Source organism: Phascolarctos cinereus, unplaced genomic scaffold (assembly GCF_003287225.1).
Source record: "Phascolarctos cinereus isolate Bilbo 61053 unplaced genomic scaffold, phaCin_HiC Scaffold_2;HRSCAF=192, whole genome shotgun sequence".
Taxonomy (NCBI): domain Eukaryota; kingdom Metazoa; phylum Chordata; class Mammalia; order Diprotodontia; family Phascolarctidae; genus Phascolarctos; species Phascolarctos cinereus.
This window is the reverse complement of record NW_027555625.1, coordinates 137,525,832-137,553,781: the sequence shown is the minus strand read 5'-3', so window position 1 is coordinate 137,553,781 and position 27,950 is coordinate 137,525,832. Positions and strand designations below refer to the sequence as shown.

General features: G+C 38.5%; 1 protein-coding gene across 8 annotated transcripts in view; it reads right to left on the bottom strand.

The window, feature by feature from the left end:
• PSD3 (pleckstrin and Sec7 domain containing 3) overlaps positions 1-27,950 on the bottom strand; it is a 607,844-nt gene that overhangs the window by 28,332 nt on the left and 551,562 nt on the right. For all 8 annotated transcript variants that reach the window (XM_020969583.2, XM_020969586.2, XM_078149618.1 and 5 more), the window contains 3 exons: positions 24,563-24,720; positions 21,962-22,106; positions 8,700-8,843 (listed from right to left, as the gene is read on the bottom strand). In XM_020969583.2, the coding sequence (XP_020825242.1) occupies positions 8,700-8,843; positions 21,962-22,106; positions 24,563-24,720 (447 nt within the window). The remainder of the gene's footprint in view (positions 1-8,699; positions 8,844-21,961; positions 22,107-24,562; positions 24,721-27,950) is intronic.

Sequence of the window (27,950 nt, the reverse complement as noted above, 5' to 3'; positions counted from 1 at the left end):
GTAGTTTTCAGGCAGGAAGACCACTGAGGTTATTATTAACAATTCATTATTCTACTAAAATGATAACTCTTCCTCCTAACCTTGGTTTAAAAAGATAACAAGCATTTCTGGGAAACAAAAAAAATGAATCTCTACATTCATTCACTCACTATTCGTGGAATTGAAAATTGGTAGAATCCTTTTGGAGAGAAATCTGGCAGTATGCAGTAAAATTTACAAAAGACAATCCTTCCCCTTGATTCATTAATTCTACTTTGGGAACACATCTTGAAAATGTCATCAAAAACAGACAAAAAAGAGCTATTGATTCAAAGATTTTTATAGCAGCATTTTGTATAATTGTAACCTCCCTTTCCCTCTAAAAAACAATACTAGGAACAACTTAAAAGGCCAACATTTGTCCCCAACAAAAGAGGGACAGACAAAAAAATGGAAGCACTTTAAATTTAACAGGTAATAGAATGCAATTTAAGACCTCTTAAGTATGAGGATAACCCCCTCCCCTCCAAAAAATGTGGGAAATGTCTTTATTAAATTATGCAAAATTAAAAAAAGCAGAGCCAGAATAACAGAGTCTAAATTAATTATGACCATATTAAAGGAAAAGCGGATGCAAATGGATAGATAAAAAAAAAAATTCTGTTGTGGGCTCAGAGTAACTGAAAAACTATTATGAAACTTTATGTGCCGAAATTAACTTAAGTTCAAATGCTTAGTAAATAAATTTAGTTATCTGCATTGATAATAGTTTTTAATAAAGCACTTAAATGACAAAAGTTTTTAAAAGGACTACTTTTTGAAAAAATTATCATTTAAACAATTTTTTCTGAGTTCTGAAATCTATTCCTGTCCTGCCTATAATGAAGGTAATAAATTTAATATCAATTATACATATGAAATCACACAAAACATATTTCCATGTTACTATGTCACATTTAAAAAAAAAAGAAAAATAAAGCATGTGAAAAAAATTATGCTTTGCTTTGCATTCAGACTACATCAGTTCTTTCTCTAAAGATGGATAGCATTTTTCATCATGAGTCTTTTAGAACTGTCTTAGATGACTGTATTGCTGAGAAAAGCTAAGTCATTCACAGCTGACTATCATTACAACATTGCCATTACTGCGTACATACTCTCCTGGTTCTGCTCACTTCACTTTGCATTTGGTTCATATAAGTTTTCCCAGGTTTTTCTGAAACCATCCTCCTCATCATTTCTTATAGCACAAGAGCACAATAGTATTCCCTCTCACAAGCATATACCACAACTTGTTTAGTCATTCCCCAAGTGATGGGCATCCCCTCAATTTCCAATTCTTTGCCACCACAAAAGGAGCTGCTATCAAAATTTTCGTCTATCAAAATTTTTGTGCATATAGTTTCTTTTCCTTTGATCTCTTTGGGATACAGACCTACTAGTGGTATTGTTGGGTCAAAAGGTATGTACCAGTTTTAAATTACACTCCAGAATGGTTGGATCAGTTCACAACTCCACCAACAGTGCATTAGTGTTCCAATTTTTTCATATCCTCTCCAATATTTGTCATTTTTCTTTTCTGTCATATTAGCCAATCTGATAAGTATGAGGTAGTATCTCAGAATTGTTTTAAATGTGCATTTCTCTAATCAAGAGTGATTTGGAGCATTTTTCATATGAATATAGATAGCTTTGATTTCTTCTTTTGAAAACTACCTGTTTGTATCCTTTGACCATTTATCAATTGGAGAATGACTCGTTCTTACAAATTTGACCCAGTTCTCTATTTATTTGAGAAATTAAGCCTTTAATGGAGAAACTTGCTGTAACCCCCCTGCCTTCCCAGTTTCCTGCTTCCTTTTTAATCTTGGCTGTATCAGTTTTGTTTGTGCAAAACTTTTTAAATTTCATATTTTAAAAATTTTCCATTTTACTTCCTATGATGCTCTCTATCTCATGTTTGGTCATACTTTCTTTCCTTATCCATAAATCTGAGAGGTAAAATATTCCATGTTACCCTTTCGCTTATATCACTTTTTATGTCTAAAATATACCCATTTTGATCTTCTCTCAGTATAGGGCGTGAGATGTTGCTATACACCTAGTTTCTGCCAAAAGGTTTTCCAATTTTCTCAGCAATTTTTGTCAAACAGTGATTCCTTGTCCCCCAAATCTTGACTCTTTTGGTTTGGCAAACGTTAGATTACTATGCTCATTAACTGCTATTTATGGTGTACCTAATCTATGCCACTGATCCACCAATCTATTTCTCAGGCAGTATCAGATTGTTCACATCATTACTTCTTTATAATAAAGCTTGATATCTGGTACTGCTAGGTCACCTTCCTTCACATTTTTTTTTATTGATTCCCTTGATATTCTAGATGTTTTGTTCTTCTAAAGGAATTTTGTTGTTATTTTTTTCTAGCTCTATAAATAATTTTTTTTGGTAGTCTGATTGGTTAAAAGTAACATTATTAACACCTTTTTGTGGATCTGCAATAAAGAATTACAGAATTACAAACGGGAAAATTTAGAACAATTTCTGTGATTCACCAGTAACTCTAGCTTGGACAATGCACTCCCCTCTCTGGGATTTAGTTTCTTGATGTGTAAAATAAACAGGTGGACTGAAATATACTAAAAGCCCTTCCAAGCTCTTTCTATGTGCTACAGACAGGAGAAAAAAGATCATCCTATCCTAGGGCCACTATGCATTTGAGAGCTCCTCTTGACTTACTGTCTGTCCTCTTATCACTATAGTCTTTGCTGCCTACATAAAGTGGCTTATGAGCTCTTTTAATTAGGGCTGCCCTTGAAACAGAAATAAGCATCTTCATTTACAAGCAACCTATTTCTCTTGATATCTTTAAGACACAAAAACAGTGTTCTAAAATCTGTTCAATTCTGGTAAGGAAATTGTCTACTTTTATATTTTTCTGTTTCAGAAGCATGGCAGCCTGCTTACCATAGAGCAGCTTGGGAAAAGATGCTTATAAAATACAGCACTTCATTTTTTTTAGAGGGTCCCCCTTGCTCAAATTAAAATAGCTAATGGGTGAGTCAGGAGGAGGGGAGTCAGCCTGGCAACTCAAGTGGCACCAGAGGACAACTTCAGTGAAATTATCTATTACAGAAACAGCTCACATTTACATAGCATTTCCAAAGAGCTTCATATGCATTCATTCATCTCATCTCCCCAGCAGCCCTGTGAAATATTTACTGTTAAGTACATATGGTAGAGAAGGGATTAGCCTCATTTTGCTTGGCCCCAGAGGGCAGAACAACAGGGTAAAATAGGGAAGTGTAGAAAGGCAGGTTTAATAATAGTGATGATGATGACAGCTCGCATTTGCACACTGCCCAAAGTATACATAATATTGCATTATATGTTATATAATTCGATCTTGTTTTGGTTTGGGATAAGGAAAAAGTTCCTAACAAAAATGGAACAGGGTGACAATGGGAAATTATCAGTATACTCTTATTCTGTTTACTTTTACTCATTTCAATATGATCTGCCTTGGAGATATTTCATCAGATCTAACCTTGCCAAAAAATAAAACTAATAGCTAACTGCAAGGGACCAGAAGGATGTTTCAGTTTTACAAAGGAGAAACCTGAACCACTGTGTCCCAATTAGTGCAAATAATAACAAATCCCCTGAAATGGTTGAATCGGCACTACTGGAAAGTATAATTATGTAAAATAGGATTAAGTGTTTCCAGCCCAATGGAAATCCTCAGTATAGATTCAAATAATGTGGCCACTTCAGTGGATTCACTGTTCGTACTAAGTGTTGCGGTCTAGGGGTCTTGGAAACCCCCAAGTTCAAGGACAGAGGGCACAGGTCTGCCATGAAAGAATTCGACCACTCAAGCCTTCTTTCAGTCCAAGTAGTTTATTAAAACACCAGTTGTGGTAGGCGAGATTCCTAGTGAGTCTGTGCATTTGATAGGGACAGGGCTGATATTTTTATAGGGAAAAAGATTGTGGGAAGATTTGGATGGGATTAAGGAGTGATGAATAGCCTGGGGTGGTCTTGAGGTGACAGAGAATGGAAGACGGCTGGGTCAGGGGCCACAATGAAAGGACAGGTGAAAGGATTATACTGGAATGAGCTGATGTGCTGATGTCTCAGACTAAGGCCAGGGATCTGGGTTCAGGGACTGAGTTCCTGAAAATCATGGGAAAATTCAAAGGCGGGTGGGCAGAGCCTATACCCCATCATTAGGAACCTAGCTGTGGTTGGCATAAGGTTTTACTGCTACTAAGGGAGAGTATGGACTTGACCTTAGGTCTCTGAACCTTAAGTTCAATGCTTTTTCCATTATACTATATTGCTTCCTTTATGCAATCTCATTACAAGTTAGCGGTAAAATTCACATTACAGAAATTCATATCCCATTTAGCTTTTTGGAAACACATTACCTGGGAAAATTGAGGCATACCCCTACAAATTCTTTGCAGAACATGAGGCAAGAGAGTCTGGGAGAGCAGAAAAGTTACTCAGTTTGGAATCAGAGGAGTCTGGTTGGGATACTGACTCTACTACCACTGGTTTTATAACCTTGGGCAGGTCAGTGCCATTTTCGGGGTCTTAATTTCCTCATCCACAACTAAGAGAGTCAGACTCCTTGATCTTTCTGGTTCTAAGATCCCTCTACGATGCTAAGATAGTTTAGTTTGTAATTATACTAGCACCACAGATCTATTACAGTACCTTGAAGAGTTTGATTACAATTAACAGAGGATGGTCAAATATAACAGAAAAAATTCTAAAGATTCAGGAGATGAAAAATTTAAGAAGGCTTTGGGAAAAGTGACAAAGACTTAAGCCAAGTCCATTTCTGGAAGCTAAAATACTGCTTCCTCTTGGATTTCCATTCCTGAGAATCAGTGCTAACAACTGTTCTTTGGGCTGTCTCACTGTCATTTGTGGCAACCTGGGGAAAAGGTCTGACCACTCTGAATCAGAAGCTGAAGGTGAGTATCTGAGTGCTGGGAAGTGTTGTAAAAGTTAATTAACATGTGTGAAATCAAACGGGGTGTGTGGCTGAAAGCCCCTTTGGAAGTGTGAAGAACTGTGATTGCTTTTAGAGAACTCCTCTTCCCCGAGGGCAAGCAAGACAAATGCTGAACTCTGGGCATTTTTCATTCTTTCACAAATCCCAGAGTTCCCCAAAAGAATGCATGGATGAATGGTCAAGGTTACTGTTTCATAATAAGAGCTGTCTTCCTCAGATATCTGGAGAGTAAGGACAGATCTTTTGCTGCCTGGAAGACCTTTCTTGATGTACAATTACCTGCAGACAGAAAGGATGCGCTTGTTGAAAAACAATGCTATCCTGAGGTTTTTCTGCATTAGTCCTTCTGTCCCATATGACCAGTGAATGACTTTTCAAACTGGAAAGGAAAGCGTCAAGGTTTGGAGAGCATCTAGAGAAATTATCAATGTGGTAATGGTCTGACCACATTGGTAATGGTAACGGCATCTATCACAATACCAACGTGAAAACAAAGATATGTGTGTATGTATATGTATCTATCTCATAGCTCATCACAGCTGCAAAGGGTCTTTCAACCACAGGCCTCATATGATTTCACATGTATATCCATATGTGTGTGTGTACACACACACACACACACACACACACACACACACACACACACAAACACGCATATATGCATAGGCTCTACACTACTGTAATCTATTTATTACTCTGTAGATTACAAAATAAAACCTTTATTAAGGTTGCAGAATGTGAAAACAGAGCAACTAAATCAGAACAGCCAAAGAAGGTAGGTTACAGAAGAGGGCAGGTTGAATATAAGAGTATGGGACTAAAAGCTACCACCCAATAGCTAAGTGGTAAAGAATAAAAACATACAAACAGTTCCAAAAAAAAGAAATGCAACAAAAAGCAACCATATGATAGAACCGTCTAGGTCACTAATAATGAAAGAAATGCAAATCAAAACAATTCAAGGTTCTGTCTCACATCTAGCACGTTGTCCAACGTGACAAAATCAGGAACGTCAATGTTGGAAGAGTCGGGGGAAAACAATTACACTAATGCATAGCTGAAGAAGCTACAAATTGGTATGATCATTCTAGAAAGAGATCTGCAATTATGCTCATAAAGGAACAAAAGCATCCACAGCCTTTGACCTACAGATATGACGGCTGGGCATATTCCTTAAGTAAGTAAATACTAAAAACAAAAACACCCATATAGATCAAAGTATTTATAACAACATTTTATATATATAAACCAACAACTGCAAATGAAGTAAATGACCATGGATTGGGAATGGCTAAACATATTGTGGTATATGAATGCAATGGAATACTATGCTATAAAACATGATGAACATTACAAATATAGAAAGGGATGGGAAAAAATCATTAAGAGCCTAATGTGAAGTCAAAGAAATTAAAAAAGATGCAGTTGGCGGGGGCAGGAAGTGGGAGGAATGCCAAACTAACCTTTTATGGACAGGGTTATTACTAAACCAGTAGATCAGGACAATGTCACAGTTAAGAGTTTACCTAAATTTTTAGTACATCATTTGATAAAGTATCTTATACTATTCTTATGGAATACAGAAGGGAAGACAAGTTCAAAACTGGTTGAATGGCTGGACTCAGATTAGTGTTCAATGTTCAATGTCAATAAAGCAGGAGGTCTCCAGTGGAGTATCCCAGAGACTGGTGCTTGGCCCTATCCCATGTCTAGTGTTTTCAGTGACTCAGATAAAGGTACAGACGACATGATTACTCAAACTGCAGCTGACATAAAGATGGAAGGGACAGCTAACACACTGAATAAGGGAGTCAGGATCCAGAAAGTCTTGACAGTCTAGAACAGAGGTGTCAAAAATGTGGCCCATACCACTCCTGAGTGTGGATTGAACCAGATTAAAAATGTACTTGGGCCCTTTGACCCAGCAATAACACTTCTAGGGCTATATCCCAAAGAGATCATACAAATGGGAAAAGGACCCATACGTACAAAAAATATTCATAGCAGCTCTTTTCATGATGGCAAAGAATTGGAAATTGAGAGGATACCCACCAACTGGGGAATGGCTGAAAAAGTTATGGTATATGAATGTAATGGAATACTATTGTGCTATAAGAAATGATGAACAGGCAGGCTTCAGAAAAACCTGGAAAGACTTGTATGGTCTCATGCTGAGTGAAGCGAGCAGAACCAAGAGAACGTTGTACACAGTAACAGCCACGTTGTGCGATGATTAATATTGATAGACTTAATCCTTCTCAGCAATACAAGGGTCTAAGACATCTCCAAAGGCCTCATGATGGAAAATGCTATCTATATCCAAAGAAAGAACTATAGAGTTTGAATGCAGATCGAAGCATACTATTTGCTATTATTTTTTTCTTCTGTTGTGTTTTGTTTCCTTTTTCTGGTGGTTCCTTCTATTGGTTGTAATTCTTATAACATCACTAATGTGAAAATATGTTTAATAGGAATGTAAATGTATAGCCTACATCAGATTGTGTGCCATGTTGGGGAGGGAGGTGGGAAAGGAGAGGGAGAAAAATTTTAAATTCAAAAGCTTATGGAAGTGATGGTTGATAAATCAAAATAAATTAATAAAAAATACAATTGGAAAATATTTAAAACAAATTTTAAAGCCCAATAAAACCCAGACACTATTAATGTGTGGTTTTCTAAGTCAATATGTGGCCCACAAGGATCCTTATATATGGTTTAGTGGCCCCCATTTCCACATGAATTTAACATCACTGGGCTAAATCTAACATTTAATAGGAATAAATGTAAAGCTTATTGAGTAGCAGTGTGCACAGCTGACCTTGAAGTCAGGACCTGGATTTAAGTTCCAGTTCCAACATATGTTAGTTATGTGACCTCCTTAAGAATACAGGTTGGAAAATATTTGCTAATCTGTACTGGTAGAGGAAGTTTCCTCACCCACAGTTCCCTACGATGATTAAATTATGGGTCTGGACCATCTGCACCTCACCCCACCAAATTAAACTCTTAGCAGGCCTCAGGGAAGCCTGACCAAGATAACAAGTGTAGCAAACAGTAGAAACAGGATTTCTAGCCAGACCTTCTGATTCTGAAGCTACTGTTCTTTCCAATGTACTACCATTGTTTCTCTCTGTAGGTGACTCCGCAGACCTTCCAACACCGGAATTTTGCAATTCTGAGCCCCAGAAATCTGACATCTCCCATGATTGATCTTCCAAGTGAACAGATCCAAGAATCCTAACCCTCACCCTCCCACTAATCAGGCGAGTTGTTTGTAGGTAGTCTTCAGGTAGGGGATGCTCCTGATACCTTGCCTGTCCTTTGAATCAAATAATAAATACTCTAGGATGTCAAGAATTGAGTCTTATGGAGTTGACCAGTTACTTTCTGGGGAAACTAGAGTCAAGCATGGGGATCTCTGACTTCCATCTACCTGCCTTCCTCTTTCTTGAAGCCATAGGTTTCATAATATTTATTTTATGCATATAAAAGCATATATATGTATATCTGCTTATGAATATGTAATACAAACAATGAGCATATAGTTTCCTAAATCTCTAAACTCCAGGGAGAAAAAGAGGAGGGAGAAGGAGAGGGAGGAAGACAGGGAGACTGAGAGGGAAGGGAAGAGGAAGGGGAGGAGGGAGGAAAGAGAGTCTGGACTCTCGGGCCGGTGCAACGATCCACCCATACCTCAAACTCCAGGTAGTGGTCTTTCAGTTTGTATTCATCAATCTCCTTAGCTTTGACTTTCTTGTCAGGTGGGTACGAGCGATGCTCAGCCAATTCTGTGGAAATCTGCTTGAGCTTGCTTTCGTGTGACTTTAGCTGTTCATCCTGCAGAAAAAATACTCAGCATTTCAGTGTTGAGGGAAAAAAAAAAGAATCTGATAAAGGAAAACACAAGAAAGAGACTAAAATTGAACCTGATAGATTCTCTTTTGCTCAAAGTGAAAAATGACTTCAGCTCACTGCACAATCCAATATACCTTTACTTCCTACCTTCCTCCTCCGGGCCATGCTTGGCAGGCCTCCTTCCCCACGTGGGCAACAAGCCATCTTTCTCTAAGCAGACAGTTTTTCCTTCACAAGCCAGGGTGTGACCCACCTTGTAATCACTTCATCAGCATTTGACACTCTCTGGCCCTGTTCAGCTTTCTCAAGAACCTCACTTAGAGATGAACAAAATGAGCAGTTAATTACCCTGCCTGAGGCCAGAGGGTCCGCTCCTAATCCTAAACCCACAAAAATCAGGTTCCCATTTTATCATATTACCATTTTATTTCTTTATGTCAACACCTTATGTGCTTCCAGGATTATATTGCTTTCTGTGACTACTACCACTCACAAGGGGGCAGGAGAAGAACATGGATTTATTAAGAAATCACAATAGAGGTAGGGCTTCACAAATTAAAAAAAAAAATTTTAAAAAGCACACACAAAAAAAGGACCAGGACTTGTCATATGTATGCACTTCAGTAAATCCCTTGACAAAACACATGATTTAATTTTACTCAGAGGTGGCTGGGTTTGTGGTCAAGAAATCTTGGATTCAAATCCTGCCTGTTACACTTACTAGCTGTGTGGTTCCAAGCAAATCACTTAATTTCTATGTGCCTCAAGAAATTCAATAGGCCTCATCTAATAAGTTCTAGATAGGACTATATAGGTGGAGGGAGTTTCCATACTGGGACTTCCTCAAGCTGACAAAGCAGCAATTCTTTGCAATATTTGCACATAATTTTACTTTGAGTGACAGAATGCTAGATATGGAAGGAAGTTTGTCCCATCCACTGTCCCCTCATTTTACAGTTAAGGAAAATAAGGTAAAAAGAAGTAAAAGGGACTTGACAAAAGTAATCTGTTTATTTGAACCCCAGACCTCCCCAAAGTGTTGTATTTTAAAATGCTGAGACAAATAGTCTTGGATGCTACTTTTGCAAAGAATCACAGAATCTTAAGAACCGAGGGGAGGGAAGGTGGCTAGGTGGTACAGCAGATAGAGTGCTAGGCCTGGAGTCAGAAAGACCCAAGTTCAAATCCAGACTCAGACACTAGCTGTTGTGACCTTGGGTAAATCACTAACCTTTGTTTCCCTCAGTTTCCTCATCTGTAAAATAGAGATAGTAATACCACCCAGGGTTTGTTCTGAGGTCAAATGAGATAATAATTGTAAAGTGCTTTGTCTGGCACATGGTACTTGCTACACAGAAGTTAGCTATTATTACTAGTATCATTATTACAAAAGAATTCCAGAGGTCAAAGACTCCAACCCACATCTAAACAAGAATCCCTTCTACAACATTCCTGTCCAGTGGTCATCTAACCTTTGTCTCCAGTGATAGGGAAATCACTAGTTCCAGAAGGAGGCCATTCCATTCCTGGATAGCTCCAATTCTTTTCAAGCTTTTCTCTTTTATCAAACTCAAATCTCTCCCTCTGCAATTTCCCAATGTATCTAGTTCTGTCCTGTAGATACACACAATCTTCTCAACCACTTGGGAGAGGAAATGTAGAACAACTATGTACAGGCAAGACAAACACAGTACAAATGTTAGGTGACGTCAGAGAGAAGGCACTGGTAAGTGTGGGAAGGAACCCAGAAAGGCCTCTCCTAGGAAGTGGGATTTGAACTCAGGGAAGCCCGGAAGCAGATATAAAGAAAGAGAGTATTCCAAGCATGGGTGACAGTTAAGGAAAATGCCCAGAGAAGGGAGATGGGGATGTAAGTGAGGGACAGCAAAAAGGTGGGTGTTGATATATAGTAGAGTATGTGGAGCAAAGTGGAATACTTTCCAAGAATGGAAATGTAGGAAGGCGGCCAGGTTACGAAGGATTTTAAACATCAGAGGATTTTATATTTGATTCTGGAGGTAATAGGGAGCTACTGGCAATCACTGAGCAGTGAGGTGACACAGTCAGATCTACAATTTAGAAAAATGACTTTGCCAGCTGAGTGGACGATGGAGGCATGGAGACCGAACAGCAAGTAACTACAGGATTTCAGGGGTGAGGCAATGAAGGTCTGCCCCCAAGAAGGCTGCCACATGACTGGAGAAAAGAGGATGCGTACAAGAGATGGCGTAAAGGACAGGACGCTGTGGCCACAGGGGCGCTCACTGTTTTAACAGGAGAAAGGAGCAGAAGGGCAAAATGAGCAGCGTTTTATGGCAAAGCAAGATGGCTCCATGAGGCCTGGCGTTCCTAGGTGGCTCTTCTCTTGTTCTTCTGTGCCATGTGGAGAAGGCCCACAAGTTGTTCATGGAGACTACGTCCTCAGGCACAGAGGACACCAAGGAGTGGGTAAGGATGACTTTGCCATAAGATCAGCCACACCTCGGTAACTTCTTTGGCTGTATTTGGGGATACAATTCTCTCATTTTTATTTACATGGAGGATGGATACTTGCCACACTGTAATGGTTAAACTAGATGATCTCTAGAGCACAGTTCTTAACATGGAGTCTTTTTTTTTTTTATAACAACACTGCAGTGTAATAGGTTTGCTTTAGAATTGTATGCATATTATTTTAAGCATTTAAAAACATTATTCTGAGAAAACAAAAGCTCCAGAATGCCAAAGGGAAGACACAAAAATGTCTAAGAATCTCTGTTCTAGAGTTCCTTCCATCTCTAAGGTTAAATTACCTTGGCAGTCAGAGACTGCAGGAATCCTTTTAAAGCTTATAGGTATTGGAAAGTGTAAGCTATCGGATGGAAGGCAGAGGAAAATGAAAGGGATAGAACGGGAGAAGAAGAGGTGGAGGAGGGAAGGGTTGGCAGAAGTCTTCAATGAAGACTTCAATTTATAGAGATTAAGAGATAAGAAAGGAAGAGGGAAGATAAAGGTCTAGGCAGAAAGAAGAAAGGGAAAAGAAACAGATAAGTCTAGAGAAGAAGGGAAGACCACCACCAGCAGAGAACAGGGATCACTCACCCCTATACCAGACCATGCAGACTTCTGTAAAATCTCTAATTTAAAAAAAAATCACAAAGAAAGATGGCACCACATTCACAGTCAGTGGGAGTGGGTAGCGTACAGAATAGTTCCCCTGGAAGTCAGTCTCATCTCTTCCTTATTTAAAACATGATGCGGCACACAGTGAATCAGCAGGTTAGCAGAACCTACAGATGTTATAAACAAAAATAAGATTGTAGGAGGAATGGAGCCGGGGAAAGGGATGGAGATGGGGGAGGAGAGGGAGGGACAGAGGGAGGGAGGAGAGGGGAGAGGAATGAAGAGAGAAGACTGAGAGACACAAAGCTGGGAGCGGGGGGAGAGACAGAAGGGGAGAGGGAGAGAGATGAGGAAAGAGAGGGAGAGAGAGAGAGAGAGAGAGAGAGAGAGAGAGAGAGAGAGAGAGAGAGAGAGAAGGGAAGGAGTGGGGAGGGGAAAGAGAGACAGAGAGACAGAAACAGAGACACAGAGAGAGATAAAAGGAGAGACAAAGAACAGAGAGAGAGAGAGAGAGAGAGAGAGAGAGAGAGAGAGAGAGACAGAGACAGAGACAGAGAGCTAACATAATCAGTTCACAGGAAAAGAAAATAGAAAGTATTAACAAAACAAAATGAAAACTTATTTTTCCATGAGGTTTTTTTGGGGGGAGGGGGCCACAAAGTAGGGTTTTGGGGAAAACAAATGGGAGAGAATTCCCAGTTCTTGACTCAAATTTTCCCCCTCTCTGCCCAATAAACCCACTCTGGCTCTCATTCATCTCCCTCTCCTGTAAAATACTGTAGCATTTAGAGTCTTGACAACAGAATTTACTGTTCAATTATATTCTTCCTGACCATCCCACATGCCTTCAATTCACATCCTCCTTACCAGTTCCTGAATCTTCTCTATTATGATATAGCTCAAGCACTAGCATGAAATTTTTCCTGATTCCCCTCAATTTCTAAGGCCATCTCTCCTAGGCTACCTTGTATTTAACTACTTTGTACATATTTATATTTAGTGACTTTCTATTTATGCTGTGAATATTTACATGTGTACTCTTCGTCTGCCCTATAAGCTCCTAGTGAATAGGGATTGTTTCACTCTTTGTACTTAATATCTCAAGGTCACACAGGTTGTAAGCATCAAACGCAGCATTTGAAACCAGGTCTTCTCACTTCAGAACTCCCTACTATGACCATGGTAGCTACTGAGTGTCTTAACTCATGCCACTAGCAGTACCTGGAACATAGGAGGCACTTAAAAAATACTTACTGACTGAGTGATTGATTGAGTAGTCAAGTGGGTTTGCCTTTCCCAATATTCTTGAGGATGGTGATCTGGACTTTAATTTCTTCTGTACATCCCCTCTGCTAGGCCTAGTATAGCACTAAGCAAAGAACAGGTGCCCAATAAATACTTTTTAAATGACATGAAGAAAGGCAGCTAGGTGACACAGTGGATATAATGTCAGGCCTGGAGTCATGAAGACCAGAGTTCAAATCCAACTTCAGACATTTACTGGCTACATGACCCTGGGAAAGTCACCTGACACCGTATACCTCAGTTCCTTATCTATAAAATGAGCTGGAAAAGGAAATGGGAAACTACTCTAGTCTCTTTGCCAAGAGAACACAAACGGGGTCACAAAGAGTTGGACGTGGCTAAAACTCAACAACAACAAAATGACATGAACAGAAAAGGGAGAAAGGGAATGGCCAATGTATAAGTTCCTGTCCCTCCGTGCTACTTTAAAGCCAAGATAAAATACTGAAGGTCATGAAAAATTGTGTGACAGTATATAAGCACCTTAAGGACAGGGATAGACACACACACACACACACACACACACACGTGTGCACGCATTTGTGTCCTTAGAATGGTGCTTTATACACAGGTACTTAATGTGTGATGAATAATAATAAATTAAAAAGTATAACAATAATTAAAAAAACAAACCCTAGAGCCTTGCTGGAATATGACACTACAATAGACCCATCCAGAACCTATTTTTCAAAAGAATATATGGGATTTTTGTTGCTACAAGTATCACTAGAATGATCTTGGCACACAGTAAGAGTTTAATAAATGCTTGCTTGATCATTTCCTTTGTAATACAATACTGCAACGCAAGACTCCTGCAAAACTCCACTTTAATAATATCAAAGGGAATTAGTTTAGAGACTCCCTGATCTCAACCCCACTCCCCACTGTTTCCCTCTGAAAACAGAACATCAAGGAAAATTCTATCTTTATTTATGAGAGCAACATTCTTGCCATGAGGCAGTCTTGCTCTATTGAGTGGTAATGAGATCACTTCTTCATACACATGCATACAGTAAATTCAGGCACTACTGTATAGCATGAGTTATCCATTGGTTTGGCTCTCACCCTGTAGAAATGGTTAATAAAAATCTACTAAAGAGGGCTACTTACAGGGACCAAATTCAGTGTAGAAACTCAAATAACAGCAAAATCCTTAAAGTTCTAAGTTCAAAAAGCACTTTCGCTCATAATACCCTAAGGACAGGCAGTACAAATGTTGCTATCCCCATTTTACAGATGAGAAAACTTAGGATTAAAAAAGCTAAGGGTCTTTCTTTAGGTGATACGGCTAGGAAGCATCAGAACCAGGATTCCATCTCAAGTCTTCTCATTATAAGACTAGTGGTCTTGCTATCACCCTCCACAAGTATCTAATGCCTGAATGCTGAAATAGAAAACATTGCTAATACTACCAAATGAATTTTCTTCCTCCTAGAAGAAGAAAAATGCACTCTGGCAACATTTTCATGGAAAAACAACTAAAGAAGGTGAATCCTCCTACATGGCAGAGTTGTTCAGGAAGAAATATTACATTCTGAACCGAGGTGCACTGATGATCATCATAGTTAATAATTAAGGCTAATATGTTTTGGATAGAAGACAAAAATAAATTAAAGCCAGGAAATGACAGAGCAGATGAATACTTGTTTTGAGAAATATACTTTTAAAAAACTGAACATTTAATTTTCCCTTAATTACAATTTGATTTTTTTTTTCAGCAGGGTAATTAATGATTCTTTGCTTTCATACCATAAATTATAATCAAGAGTGCACTCAGTATATTTGGCATTTAGGCAAGCTTGAGTCAGGTGTGGGAGTGTCAAATGATCCAGATTGCAGAACTGGGTTGGGAGGTCAGACTGAAAGGAAATGAGATAGAGGCTGAGGTAGTCATTAGCATACCTAGAAGACTGTTAAGGAAGCACTGAGTTAAGTCTGTGTGGTAACTTCAAAACCACCCACGAATAACTGACATATCATTCTTCCATTTTTGGCTCTAGCGCAGCTGGCTTTTTTTCCCTTCCCTATCCATCTCTTGGTAATCATCATTTATCGCTGTAGCTTTGTATCATCAGTCTTTAAGGTAAACATCTAAGGGATCACCTCTTTTCTGTAGAAGTGGATGATAAGACGCCAAAGATGAAGGTCATCTTGGTTTGATTCTACTTTCTGGGAATAAGACTGAAGGATCTGCTTCTCCCTTTCTATACATATCAGAGAAAATGGCAAAATCCTCTAAGGTGTAAAGCATGAGACTTGGTGCTGTGTTCTTATAATCTCCCTTACAAAACACTTCCTTTGGTAGATTACTTACATAAGCTATGCCTGATTAGTACCTATTCTTTCTGCCCAGTAACAGTAAAAAGGGGCCTCAATTGTATTGGGAGGGAAGACATTATAAAAGGAGATATAAGATCTCTATAAGATGCTAAAATATTCCTCCAGGAAATACAGGAGAAAGCAGCCCTCATTGGTAAAAACAGGTAAAAGCAGCTATTTCAATTTCTTTCTTTCTTCCTTCATCTTTCTTAAAAAGTAGTAACTAGCTGGGTATGATGGCACACATCTATAATTTCTACTACCAGAGAGGCTGAAACTGACAGAAATCAGGAACTCCAAGTTCTGGGCCGAAGTGGGTAGAGCTAATTGGGTGTACCCACTAATTCTAGCACCAATATGGTGAGCCCTGAGGTGGGGTAGAGAGATAGAGTGAGGAGGGGTGGGTGTATGCAGGGTAACAAGATTGCTGAAGCAACCCATGTCAAAAAGAGCAGCTCAAATTCCTATGCCAATCGGTAGTAGGATTGAGCCCATAAGTAACCACCACACTTCTAGCCTAGATGAGCCAGGAAGACAAAACAAAGTAATAACTTCTCTATCTAGCCAGCTAAAACTGTTTCTGCCATTATGCCTTTCCCGTACATGTTTTCCTTACGTTAAATACAGGGCTTCCCAAAAGTATTAATGCAATTTTAAGCTTTTTGGGCAATCCTATACATAGAAGAATTTTAGGCTCTTACAAAATTATTCCATGTCATAAGAAGAAAAATGCACTTGCTGACAATATAAGAGAAAAAAAACCTTTGTTATATAAACTGAAGCACAACAAACATCAAAACATCAATAAAATCAATCTATCAGTCAAGGTTGGAAAAATTCCCTCAGTTCACAATTTCACTTAAAATTCCCATAAAGGTGCAGGGTAAATTAGAAGGGCAAATCCAACCAAGAAGATGGCAGGACTGCAGAGACAGAGTACAGGAGGTGGATTATCTGTGCACTTAAATTCTTATCAAAATTATCACCCCAGAAAGAACCAGTCATCTATCTACTCCATTTGTGCCAGGTAAAATTTCATTCATCCCAGAAAGAGAATTTTTCAAAAAATCTCTAGAAGTTGATGCTATACTCTCTCTTCATTAATGCTAAATTCTAGCATTTGCTATCGCTTGTTCGAGAAGGAAGGAAACCCTTCTTAATATCTAACTTAAATCCTTCCTGCTGTAATTTATGACCTTTCTTTTGTTTTGTTTTTTTTGCCCTTTCATGGTAGGAGAAAGCAGATGTTAGCCAATTTGGGAAATGGTAAGAAGGAAGAGGGTGATTAAAAAAAACATTTCCACACCATAGTTTTTGTTCAGTTGTGTCTGGTTCTTCCTGACCTCATTTGGGGTTTACTTGGCAAAGATACTGGAGTGGTTGGCCATTTCCTCCTCCAGTTCATTTTACAGATGAGGAAACTGAGGCAAACAGGGTGAAGTGATTTGCCCAGGGTCACACAGCTAGTGTCTGAGGCCAGATTTTAACTCGGGAAAATGAGTCTTCGTGACTCTAAGCTTGGCACTCTATCCATTACACCACCAAATGCCCTTAGTATCAGAGACTATTATTTAAACCAATCTAGCCTAGCTATGAAATGCAGGGGCACAAAAGTGGCAAGTGAACCACACATGTCTGTGTGAGACAAATAACATGGAAGACAAGTGTGGTATTTCTTTGAAACAAAGACTTCAGAACCACTGTGAATCAAGGAAAAGTCACAATCTGTGCCAGGCTTTGCAAATAGTAATTAGTCACAACCCCAAAATGGCTATGATTTTTTTTTCTTTTTTAATGCCCATATTGCATAAAAGGGTTTCATCTTTTTTGGCAGAAGGAGGTCATACAAACTCACACATATGTCATTAAGTTCTCCTAGTCCTCTCTTCTGCATGTGGAATAAATACAGTTCCCTCATATTCTATATGGTGCCAAGGAAAAGAATTAAGAAGATCAGTCTTGGAAACCAGCTAATGGATGATGAAGAGATGAAGGGTTGGCGTGTAGGAGGCAACAGAAATGCCATCTGTGGGAAGGAAAGAGATAAGGGCAAAAGAAAAGAAGAACAAGAAGTAACTGCAGAAGAGTTTAAGAATGTATCACGGAACCTCAGAGATGGAAAGATGCTATTAGACCAATGCCATGGCCGAACAAGAATCCTCTCTAAAACAGCAATCTCAGTCAATTAACATACCTGACAAGGGGCCATCCAATCTTATTTTGAAAACCTCCAGTGAGGGAGTACTTAATATCTCATTGAAGCAGCCTATTCTGCTTTTCAACAGCTCTAATTACTAGAGGGGGCAGCTAGGTGGTTCAGTGGATAGAATGCCAGGCCTGGAGTCAGGAAGACTCATCTTTGTGAGTTCAAATCTGGCCTCAGACACTTACTAGTTGTATGACCCTGGGTAAGTCACTTAACCCTATTTGTTTCAGTTTTTTTCATCTATAAAATGAGCTGGAGAAGGAAATGGCAAAAATCACTTTACCAAGAAAATTTATCTTTACCAAGAAAATCCCAAATGGGGTTATGAAGAGTTAGACACAACTGAAAAGCAACTGAATAACAACAACATGCCTTTTCCATTTGTATTTATGAGGCTGATTATTAAGACTTCAGTTTATTGGATTTGGCTCAATCTTCTAGCCTGTCAAAAGCATTTTGAATCTTGATTCTAGAAAGCTTTTTTTTTTAAATAAATACTATAAAATCCTGTTCATCTAGACTTCTAACAAACAGAAACTTCAATTAACCACATTTGGAGATGAATATTGACATCCATAAAGATGACCTAATATGCCAAAATTATCTTCTGAATTATCAACACTATAAAAGATTAAATTGCACACTTCTTTCAATTGGATTTTTATATTCTAATTAGGTAAAAATTATAATCCAAATAAAATATAATTATTTTCATCCCAAAGACTGAATGAACCAGAATTCTCCATTACCCAACCACTCTGGATAACCAGTGCTTTACTGCCTACAAAGAGAAGCAAAATAGAAGGAAGAACAATGATGACCGAGAATATAAATACACATAGAAAAACCAAACTGACTCAGCAAAGAGGTGAATAACATGTTCTTCTGGAGTCACCAGTAGTCTTCCCCAGTCTTTTGCTAGTCAAAGTTTACTCCATATTATTCTCTACTGACCAACCCATCCCTTTACCAACTCCCCTACCTCCATTTTTACCTACTCTTAACTCCTGGATAGCCTGAATGCAGTTCAGGTGAGAAACTGCTAATTTTTATTCTTCTTAATAGCATGGAAATCTGCGTGTGTGTGTGTGTGTGTGTGTGTGTGTGTGTGTGTGTGTGTGTGTAACAGAGACAGTGGGGGAGAGAGTGAGATAATATGAGGCTAGAGGATTGTAGCATCTTCTATTAACGAGACCTTACATGAAACTTATGAAATGAAGACATCGAAATAGAAGGGACAGCACAAAACAAGCCCCATGACCAAAAGCTTTTCAAGTCCCCAATGAGACAAAAAACATATCTGCAAGACAGCTGCCCTGGAAAGCCACTGGCATAGCTCAGGTATGAACACATAGTATTAACTCATTAACAGAACAGAGTGCTCTAAACAACTGAGCTAAGATACACACACACACACACACACACACACACACACACACACGCACACACCCAATAAATACATAAAATTCAGTGTCTTACATGGGGTATTCTTGATTCACTAGGAAAGAGTTTCCATAAAGGGACTACCAACACAATACACGTATCACTAAAACCCTACTGAATATAATATAATCTTTCTTTAATGACTAGAAAACATGTTTCAGCATCTTCCATTACCATGGGCTATCGTTATAATCCTTGGCTTAATTACCCTTCTACCTCCCCACAGAGATTACTCTGCACACAGTAGGCACTTAGGACTTCAGAACTGCAGAGATCACCAGGACCTCAGAAAGGCTATTAAATGCAGTAGGAATAGCCTGTTCAATAGCCCTAAGAAGTGATCAAACAAATGCTGATCCAGCCTCCTTCTGAAGGAGGATCACTGCTCTACCCTAATGAGTAGGAACCCAGTGGCTTTTACAGCATTCCAGTGTCTTCTTGAATAAATCCTCTTTGTTAGGAAATTCTTCCTTCAAATGTACTGACACATTCTTCTCTGCAGCTTCCACACACTGCTCCTCCTTCTTTGCTCTGAGACAAATCAGAGAAAGTCAAAGCCCTCTTCCATATCACAGGCTTTCAAATACACATAATCACAGAATCCATATACCCCTGGCTGTTATTCCATTGTTCAGTTGTAGTCTACTCTTCGTGACCCCACAGACCATACAGCCTTGGGGTTTTCTTGGTAAAGATACGCGGGTGCTTTGGGTGGTTTGCCATTTCCTTCTCTAGCAGATTAAGGAAAATGAAGGTTAAATGACTTGCCCAGGGTCACACAGCTAGTAAGTGTCTGAGGCTGGATTTGAACTCAGGTCTTCCTGAGTCCAGGTCCAGTGCTCTATCTACTGAGCTATCTAACTGCCTTCTAGGCAATCAGAGGTTAAGTAACTTGCCCAAGGTCACACAGCTAGTGAGTGTCAGAGACAGGATCTGAACTCTTAGGTCTTGTCCTTTCTAGATAGATACTCCTGGGTTCTTCAGTTGATCATCATAAAGTAATGATGATGCGGTTGTGGTGTGTAGCTAGGTCCCGATGAATGTGAATAAGGAACCTCCTGACATGGTCCTATGTATCTGAAATAGCACTATTTGAAGTTATAATGATATAAAATATGGCAAGTGGTTCCAGCCCAATGGAAATATCCAGTACTAATTCAAGTAATGGGATCACTTCAGGGTATTAGTAATTCCTATTAATTGGTACCTAGCCCTGGATGTGGAGCCTGAGATCTGAGGCTCAAATTTCAGCTTTGTTTATTTTCCACCTGGATGACCTTGACACATTGTATCTCCTTTTTTTCATCTGGCTTATTTGTAAATTGAGGGGATTATACCACATGGCTTCCATGGTCTCTTACCAGCTCTAACTTGTGATTCTTTGCTGGAAGGGGCTGGATAAGATATCTTTTCGGTCCTTTCCAATTATAAATCTATGATCCTATGATCAACAGCCTGGCCAACTTCCTCTTGATGCTCTCCATTGTATTAATATTTTTCCTAGTCTCTCCAATTACTAATGGTCTCCTTCTCAAACTACCTTGTATTTAACTATTTTGTATATATTTATATTTATTTAATTTTGGGGGACTTTCTTTATGTCTCTGGTGCCTTAGCACAGTGCCTTGCACACAGCAGGTGCTTAATAAATGCTTTGGTAACCTGCCTTTATATTTATGCTACATATTTTTATATTTACTTGTCTCCCATATTAAAATGTAAGCTCCTTCTCAGTAGGGATTGGTTCATTTTTTAAAACCTGTATCCCTATTGCTAACAGAGTACCTGGAACACAGAAGGTGCTTAATAAAAACTTCTTGACTAAATGATAATGAACTGATATTATCAGTACAACTGTTACCATGTGAGGCTCTTGGAAATATTTTTATGTAAAAAAGGGGTCTTTCCATTCAGTAAGGTTGGAAACCACTGCTGTGTACAGAAGATAACACCAAATGACATCTATCTTGCCTTACTAACATGGTAATTTTTGGGGTCTATTTCTGTTTCCTAAAGCATATTATCTAGTTTTATTATTGCTATTTTGAAAGGGCATTGCTAATATAAATGTTAATGACAATATCATCCACTAAAACCCTAATTAGATTCTATTCCACAGGGTGGAGGTGACCTTGGGTTACCAACTACTAGGCCAATGGAACACAAGCTCTGGTTGTACCCACCAAGATAGTAATAGATATGGTGATGGACTTCTGCCTGATGGCCAACCTAGTTAGGTGAAATGACATTCACTATCAGAACACTGGCTACCAGGTGATGAATTTTGGCCATGGCCATTCATGAAACCTTATAATTAAGTTCTGTGATTTGCAGTAGGCCAGAGAATACCCACATCAATGAAATGGAATACAGCTACATCCCATTGAAGGTAAATAACAAATTCTGTGAAGTGGTAGCATTATTTGAATTTGCTCTGTACACTTCTCTTTGGCTGGAAACAATTACCAGTTTATGTTATTATATCTTCTAATTGTACAAATCTGAATACATGAGACAACTTCTTAGGCTTCGTTAATCATTAATCAAGACCTAGTTGTACTGAATGATGGCTAACTTAGGCACACAAGACATTCATTTTTCAGTTTTATTGTAGAAAAGGAGATAAATCCTGAATACTCAGGAAACTTGAATTTTTCAGTCATGAAGAACATCTAAAAGACAACTCTTACTTCCTCCAACAAGTGTTACTTTTACTTTTATCTACCTGTGACAATTTTGTTGTTGTAGCTGGAAGAAGTGGACGGCTGAACTTCTTCTGGGAGCCAATAGCTGCTGGAAATGGGGGTGCTGAAAACACAGCTGCCACACAGTTAATTATGTTGATCCATGCTTCCATTTCTTCTGCGCTCCTGTGAAGGATGGAAGAAATTTTAGGTTATTTCTAAACTAGATGATCCCCAATTCCTGCTTCATTCTCATTGGTGACTAAGCATGTGGCTTAAAACAAAAGTTTTTTACATCGGTCTTGCTCTTCAGAATACCATTATTAGCCCGTGGATGTCTTTCAATCTTGTCTAGCTTATCTCATTTCAGTAAAATGCTGTAGAGAAATTCCTTCCTCTCACTCCTCACTCCTTCCATTCCCTCACTATCCCAAATCTTTCGGTAATACCTCTTTCTGTATAACTGGGGTTCTTTGCTTAGTACTGCGGGATTTTTTTAAAAAAGAAACATTTTGATAACTGTATTTAAATACAATCGGTTTATTTTGTAATACTAAGTATTTTATTCATTTAAAACCATTATTCTGAGAAGGGATCCCCAGACTTCACTGCCAGAGGGGGTCATGAGACAAAAAAAATATAAAAGCAATACCCTCTCCCCCAAAGTTGGCAATCTTGAATCTTGGCTAAGTCAAATTCCATGAGCCCCAAGACAATGATACTCTGGCATTCACTACTCTCATGATCTTGACACTGCTTTAGTTGACAAAGTTTTGGTTGACTTCATTCCTTTTTAAAATCTCACTTCCCTTTTTCAAAATCCAAAAATCCTTACTTCTCAAGTACAGAATATTCACAGACTGCTCTACACTCCCTTATGTGTAGAACCCACCACTGCTACATATGGAAGTCCTCCAGGACGACTTTGGCTCCCCCTTTAATTAGGAATCGAGTCTACTTCCCTACCTAAACATTTTCTCTTCCTTCTCCTATGGTGATTCTTTTAGCGTTAGCTCTAACTAATACCCTTTTCTCAGTCCTTATCCTTTCTTACCTCTCTGCACCGTGTGGCAATCTTAGCCATCCTTTCCTGCCAGATACTCTCCTCCCTGGGCTTTTGTGACATTCATCTTTTCTGTTTTTCTCCCTGCCTGGTGAACCATTCTTTCTGTTTCCTTTGCTGGATCATCACCCATATCATGACCATTAATTTTGAGTGTACCCCAGACTCTGTCCTGGGGCCTCATCAGCTCCCCTATGCACAAATCTCACAGGTCTACATATCAAGACTTAATCTCTTTCCTGAGCTCTAATCTCACAAAACAGCTGCCAATATAGTAGGCGTCTTGAAATGGCTGTCCCATTGACATCACACCAACAGACCGGCCAAAGATACCTTAAACCCCACACGTTCAAAACAATACACATTATCTTTTCCCCCAAACCAACTACTCTTCTCAATTTCCCTATTACTGTTAAGGCAAGCACTACCTTTCCATTCACCCCTATTCATAATGTCATCACTCAATTCCTCACTCTCACCCCCCCACACACTTCTCATCAGTTGCCAAATCTTGCCATTTCTATTTCTACAGTATTTCTCATATGTATCCCCCTCTTCTCCACTCACACAGCCACTACCATATTGTAGGTCCTCATTACCTCTTGTCTATTGCAATGGTTCTTTCTATCTTAAGCCTTTCCTCACTCCAACCCATGCATCACAGAGCCAATAAAATGATTTTCCTAAAGCCCAGCTCTGACCATGTCGCATCTGCCTCACTTAATAAACTCAAGTACTTCTTATTAGTGCTAGGATCATACATAAACTCTATTGGCATTTAAATCTCTACATGATTCAGCCTTTCACATATCCTTACACATTACTCTGCTCTACACATTCAGCAAAGGAGCCATTTTGGCTGATTCACTATTTCATACTCATGATGCTCCAGCACCTCCCAAATCTGCATCATCCCAGGCTGAGTCCCATACTTGGAATGCCCTCCCTGCTTGCATTCATGTTGTATATACTCTCTGTGTACTTATACATATGTCCTCTCATACATGTATAATGTCTCCTCCATCAGAATGCAAGCTCTTTGAGGGCACAGACTGACTTCTGTCTTTAACACAGCACCTGGCAAATATTAAGTACTTAATAAATGCTTGCTGTCTGATGGATTTAGCTTTGCCAATTCTTTTCTGGGCTCTCTTCTTTAATCACTCAAGTCATAAAACCTATTTCCCCACTTCCCCAAGTCAGAGAAGCATTAGTCTATAGGAAGAGAAATAACTACAGCTTTTGAACTCAGTCTTCCCGAGATAAAATATAAGTAGAGACAGAATAAATCTGCATATTGTAGCAGAAGAAACATGGGACTGAGTATCAAAAACCTGGATTCCAGTTTCAGCTCTTTTAGGGACCTTGGGCAAGATTCTTTCTCTCTCTGTAAAGTGGGGCTAACAAAAATTTCCTTAGAATCCTCCAAGAATGGCTGTGAAGGTTACTTGAGATAAATGCACGTGAAAACACTTTGAGAATTATTAAGTAGTACATGAATGCAATGATTAATAGTAATCAAACTTCTTAAACTGAAAACCGCTCGCTCCCAGCCCCTCTGCCCAACCCCCATACATACTGGGCTTGAAACAGCAAGACCCTCCAGTCGGCTGTTTTGAGTTTCAGCACATTTGGTTTCTTCTCATAGTCTGTGGCCTTTGATGCCAGCGCGTGATGCACACTCACTGCATTCTTCAAGTCATCTTCAGACAAAGCCTTTTCTGGTTTGTACTCATCCTGTATAAAAAAACACAAAGCAAAGACCACGAAGCCATTAGCTAATGCCGTTTCATATTCTTCCTTTAAACAGGGAAAAGCAGAAGTGAACCCCAATCATAGATGTTTGCTACTGATGAAAAAAATGGCCACTGCTCATTGCATTTGGGGCTTAATAAGCGTGGCACTTAACTCTCTCTTTAGCCAAGATAATTCATACTTTGAAAATTATATTGCCCTCCACTAAACTCAGAGCATTTTAACTATAAATAAAGAAGTGATGAATACAATCTAAGGTTTTTTTTTAAGCCAGAATCTACCAGGTTAATGATCATTGAATAGGGTATATATAATTTTTTAAATGTGACAGAAATCAGAAACTGCCGTAGTGAGAGACTCAGACTTTCATAGGAATCACAAGATTTTAGAGTTGGAATCATCTAGTCTTCCTAAAGAAAAATACAGCTTTTGCAGTGATGTTGACTAGGTGGTAGATAAGGAGAAAGAGGGTGCTAAGGGTCATACAGTCTGTCTATTCACATTAATTTGGTTGTCAGGTACTGTAAAATATGAGATCCTTATCTAGTGAACAGGCCAGTGAATTGTCATATTATTGAAGGAACAGAATCATGTCAATCTTAAGCTTCTCCCTATGAATGAAACCAAAAATGAAGAGGAGACTGAAGCTAAAGTTGGGCTCAGATGTTCTCCCTGAAAGAAGTAAAGAGGCTGGGAACGCTGAATGTGACGTGAATCCAAAGGCAATAAGAAATACCACTTTCTGTTCATGGATAGTTGGTCACCTAATATTGAAGTACTCATAATAAACACCAGCAAAACACACACACACACACACACACACACACACACACACACACACACACACCCAAACCCATTGTGCAGGCATCTGCAACTTATGGACCAACATCTTTTTCAGAGCATCAGAAGATATGTAAATTCTAGAAGAAACCAGTTTAGAACCTTCAATTAAATTAGCACATTCTTTAATAATGACTTCAATGCAGTGGTGGATATGGGAAAGAAGGGTAAGAAACATATTGGAAAATATGCTTCAGGAGTAAAAAATCAAGAAAGACCAAAAGCTAGTAGGTTATCTATCTATCTATCTATCTATCTATCTATCTATCTATCTATCTATCTATCTATCTATCCATCCATCCATCCATCCATCCATCCATCCATCCATCCATCCATCTATCTATCTATCTATCTATCTATCTATCTATCTATCTATCTATCTATCTATTCTATCTACCTACCTACCTACTTCATCCATCCATCCATCCATCCATCCATCCATCCATCCATCCATCTCTCTCTCTCTCTCTCTCTCTCTCTCTCTCTCTCTCTCTCTCCCTCTCCCCATCTACTTGTGTGGATATTTTATGTGTAAATATAACACATATGAATGTACATGTGCATGTGTGCATTTTGTACTTAAAAAGCTATTCAAGCTTAAAACTGCACTAAGAATTCTGGAACATCCTGTACACAATATTCATGATTACGTATTATGAATCTTTCTCCAAAAAGAAAGGTGAGAACCACTGGACATGACAAGCACCACCTAACATTATCAATATCTAATGATTATAATCATTAGATTGTAAGCGCCTTGAACGCAGGGGCTGTTTTTATCTCTTTTTGTATCCCCAGCACTTAACACAGTTCCAGGAATATAACATGCACTTAAATGTTTACTAACATCATAAAAATGGAATTAATTCTATTTTAACTGATTGGAAATGATGCAAGAGTTATTTCCATATCAGCTCTATGTAGTCAGGCCACTGTCTTCTTGAAGTAAAGATCAAAATAAATATAATTTAAAAAAAATTTATCTTTTGTTTTCACAAAACTATCATATCCAAACATATGCCTTTTACCATCCAGAATGCCATCTCTTATAACAAAGACCAGAGGAGGAAAATACAGTTAGTTTAGGAAATTAATACATGAACCAAGTTTGACATTATATATAGTGTTCCATACCCATATGCTTCCATCTCTCCCAAGATGGGAATTAGGTACATTCTGAAAATTAAATGCAAATTAGAATTAAAATGCATAGGTATGGCATAAAATTGAGGGATCTTCAACCCTACCTAATGGGAAAAAACACTTATGGGGTTGAAAAAAAAAAAAGAAGGAAAATGGATGAAGCAAAAAATATCAAACACAAATTATCACCATTACCTAAGGTAGACTGCCCAATATAAAACAATCACCACAACAAGAAGACCAGAAAAGCTTAGATACTGTCTCAGCCAGCAAACATCTCCTTGTCAAGCAAAGAGATAAGGCAGTCAAAGGCAAACCTGATTTAAAATATACATTCATTTGTAAAATCTTAAAGAGGGAAGTGGTAGAACACTGTGGAATAATGTATTGCAATAAAGGGAAGATATTTACAAAAAGCTTAGTGAGAGACCCAACTAAGCCATATCATCCCAAGATTCATTTAAGGGTGCCTGAAAAGAGGAAAACAAATAGGTAGAAAATAGAAAAGGTCTGCCCAGATTTCTCTAAAAATCTATTTTCTCCATCAATGACAGTGGAGCCACCACATCTGGCATTGAATAAGTAAATTAACTTAGATGGTACTGTTACTTATTTTACCCATAAGAAATTAATATTTTTCCAATTATTTAAGTTTGTCTTTATTTCTGAAAACAGTGGTATATGTGTGTGTGTGTGTGTGTGTGTCTGTGTGTGTGTGTGTATTATATATATGTATATATACATATAATTCTTCTGTGAATCTTGGTAGGTAGATTCCCAAGTATTTTATGCCCTTCTTTAGTCATTTTAAACAGAATTTCTCTATTTCTTCTTACTGTGTTTTATTGGTGTTATACAGAAATGCTGATGATTGGAAAGGACTTATTTTACATCCTGAAATAATTATCTTAATTCATTTTTTAGTTCTATGCAAGGCTTAAGTATATCATCATATCATCATCATATAATTTTGCTTCTTTACCTATTCTTATTCCCTCAATTTCTTTTTCTTGCCTTATTAGTACAGTCAGCATATCTAGTTCTGTATTAAATAGAAGTGGTATCAATGGACATTTTTATTTCATCTCTGATTTCACTGGAAAGGACTCTAGTTTATCTCCATTACGCATAATGTTATTGGCTTTAAATATGTGATACTTATCACTCTAACAAAAGTCCATTTATTCCTATGTTTTCTAGTAGTTTTTTTTTAACAGAAATCCATGAAC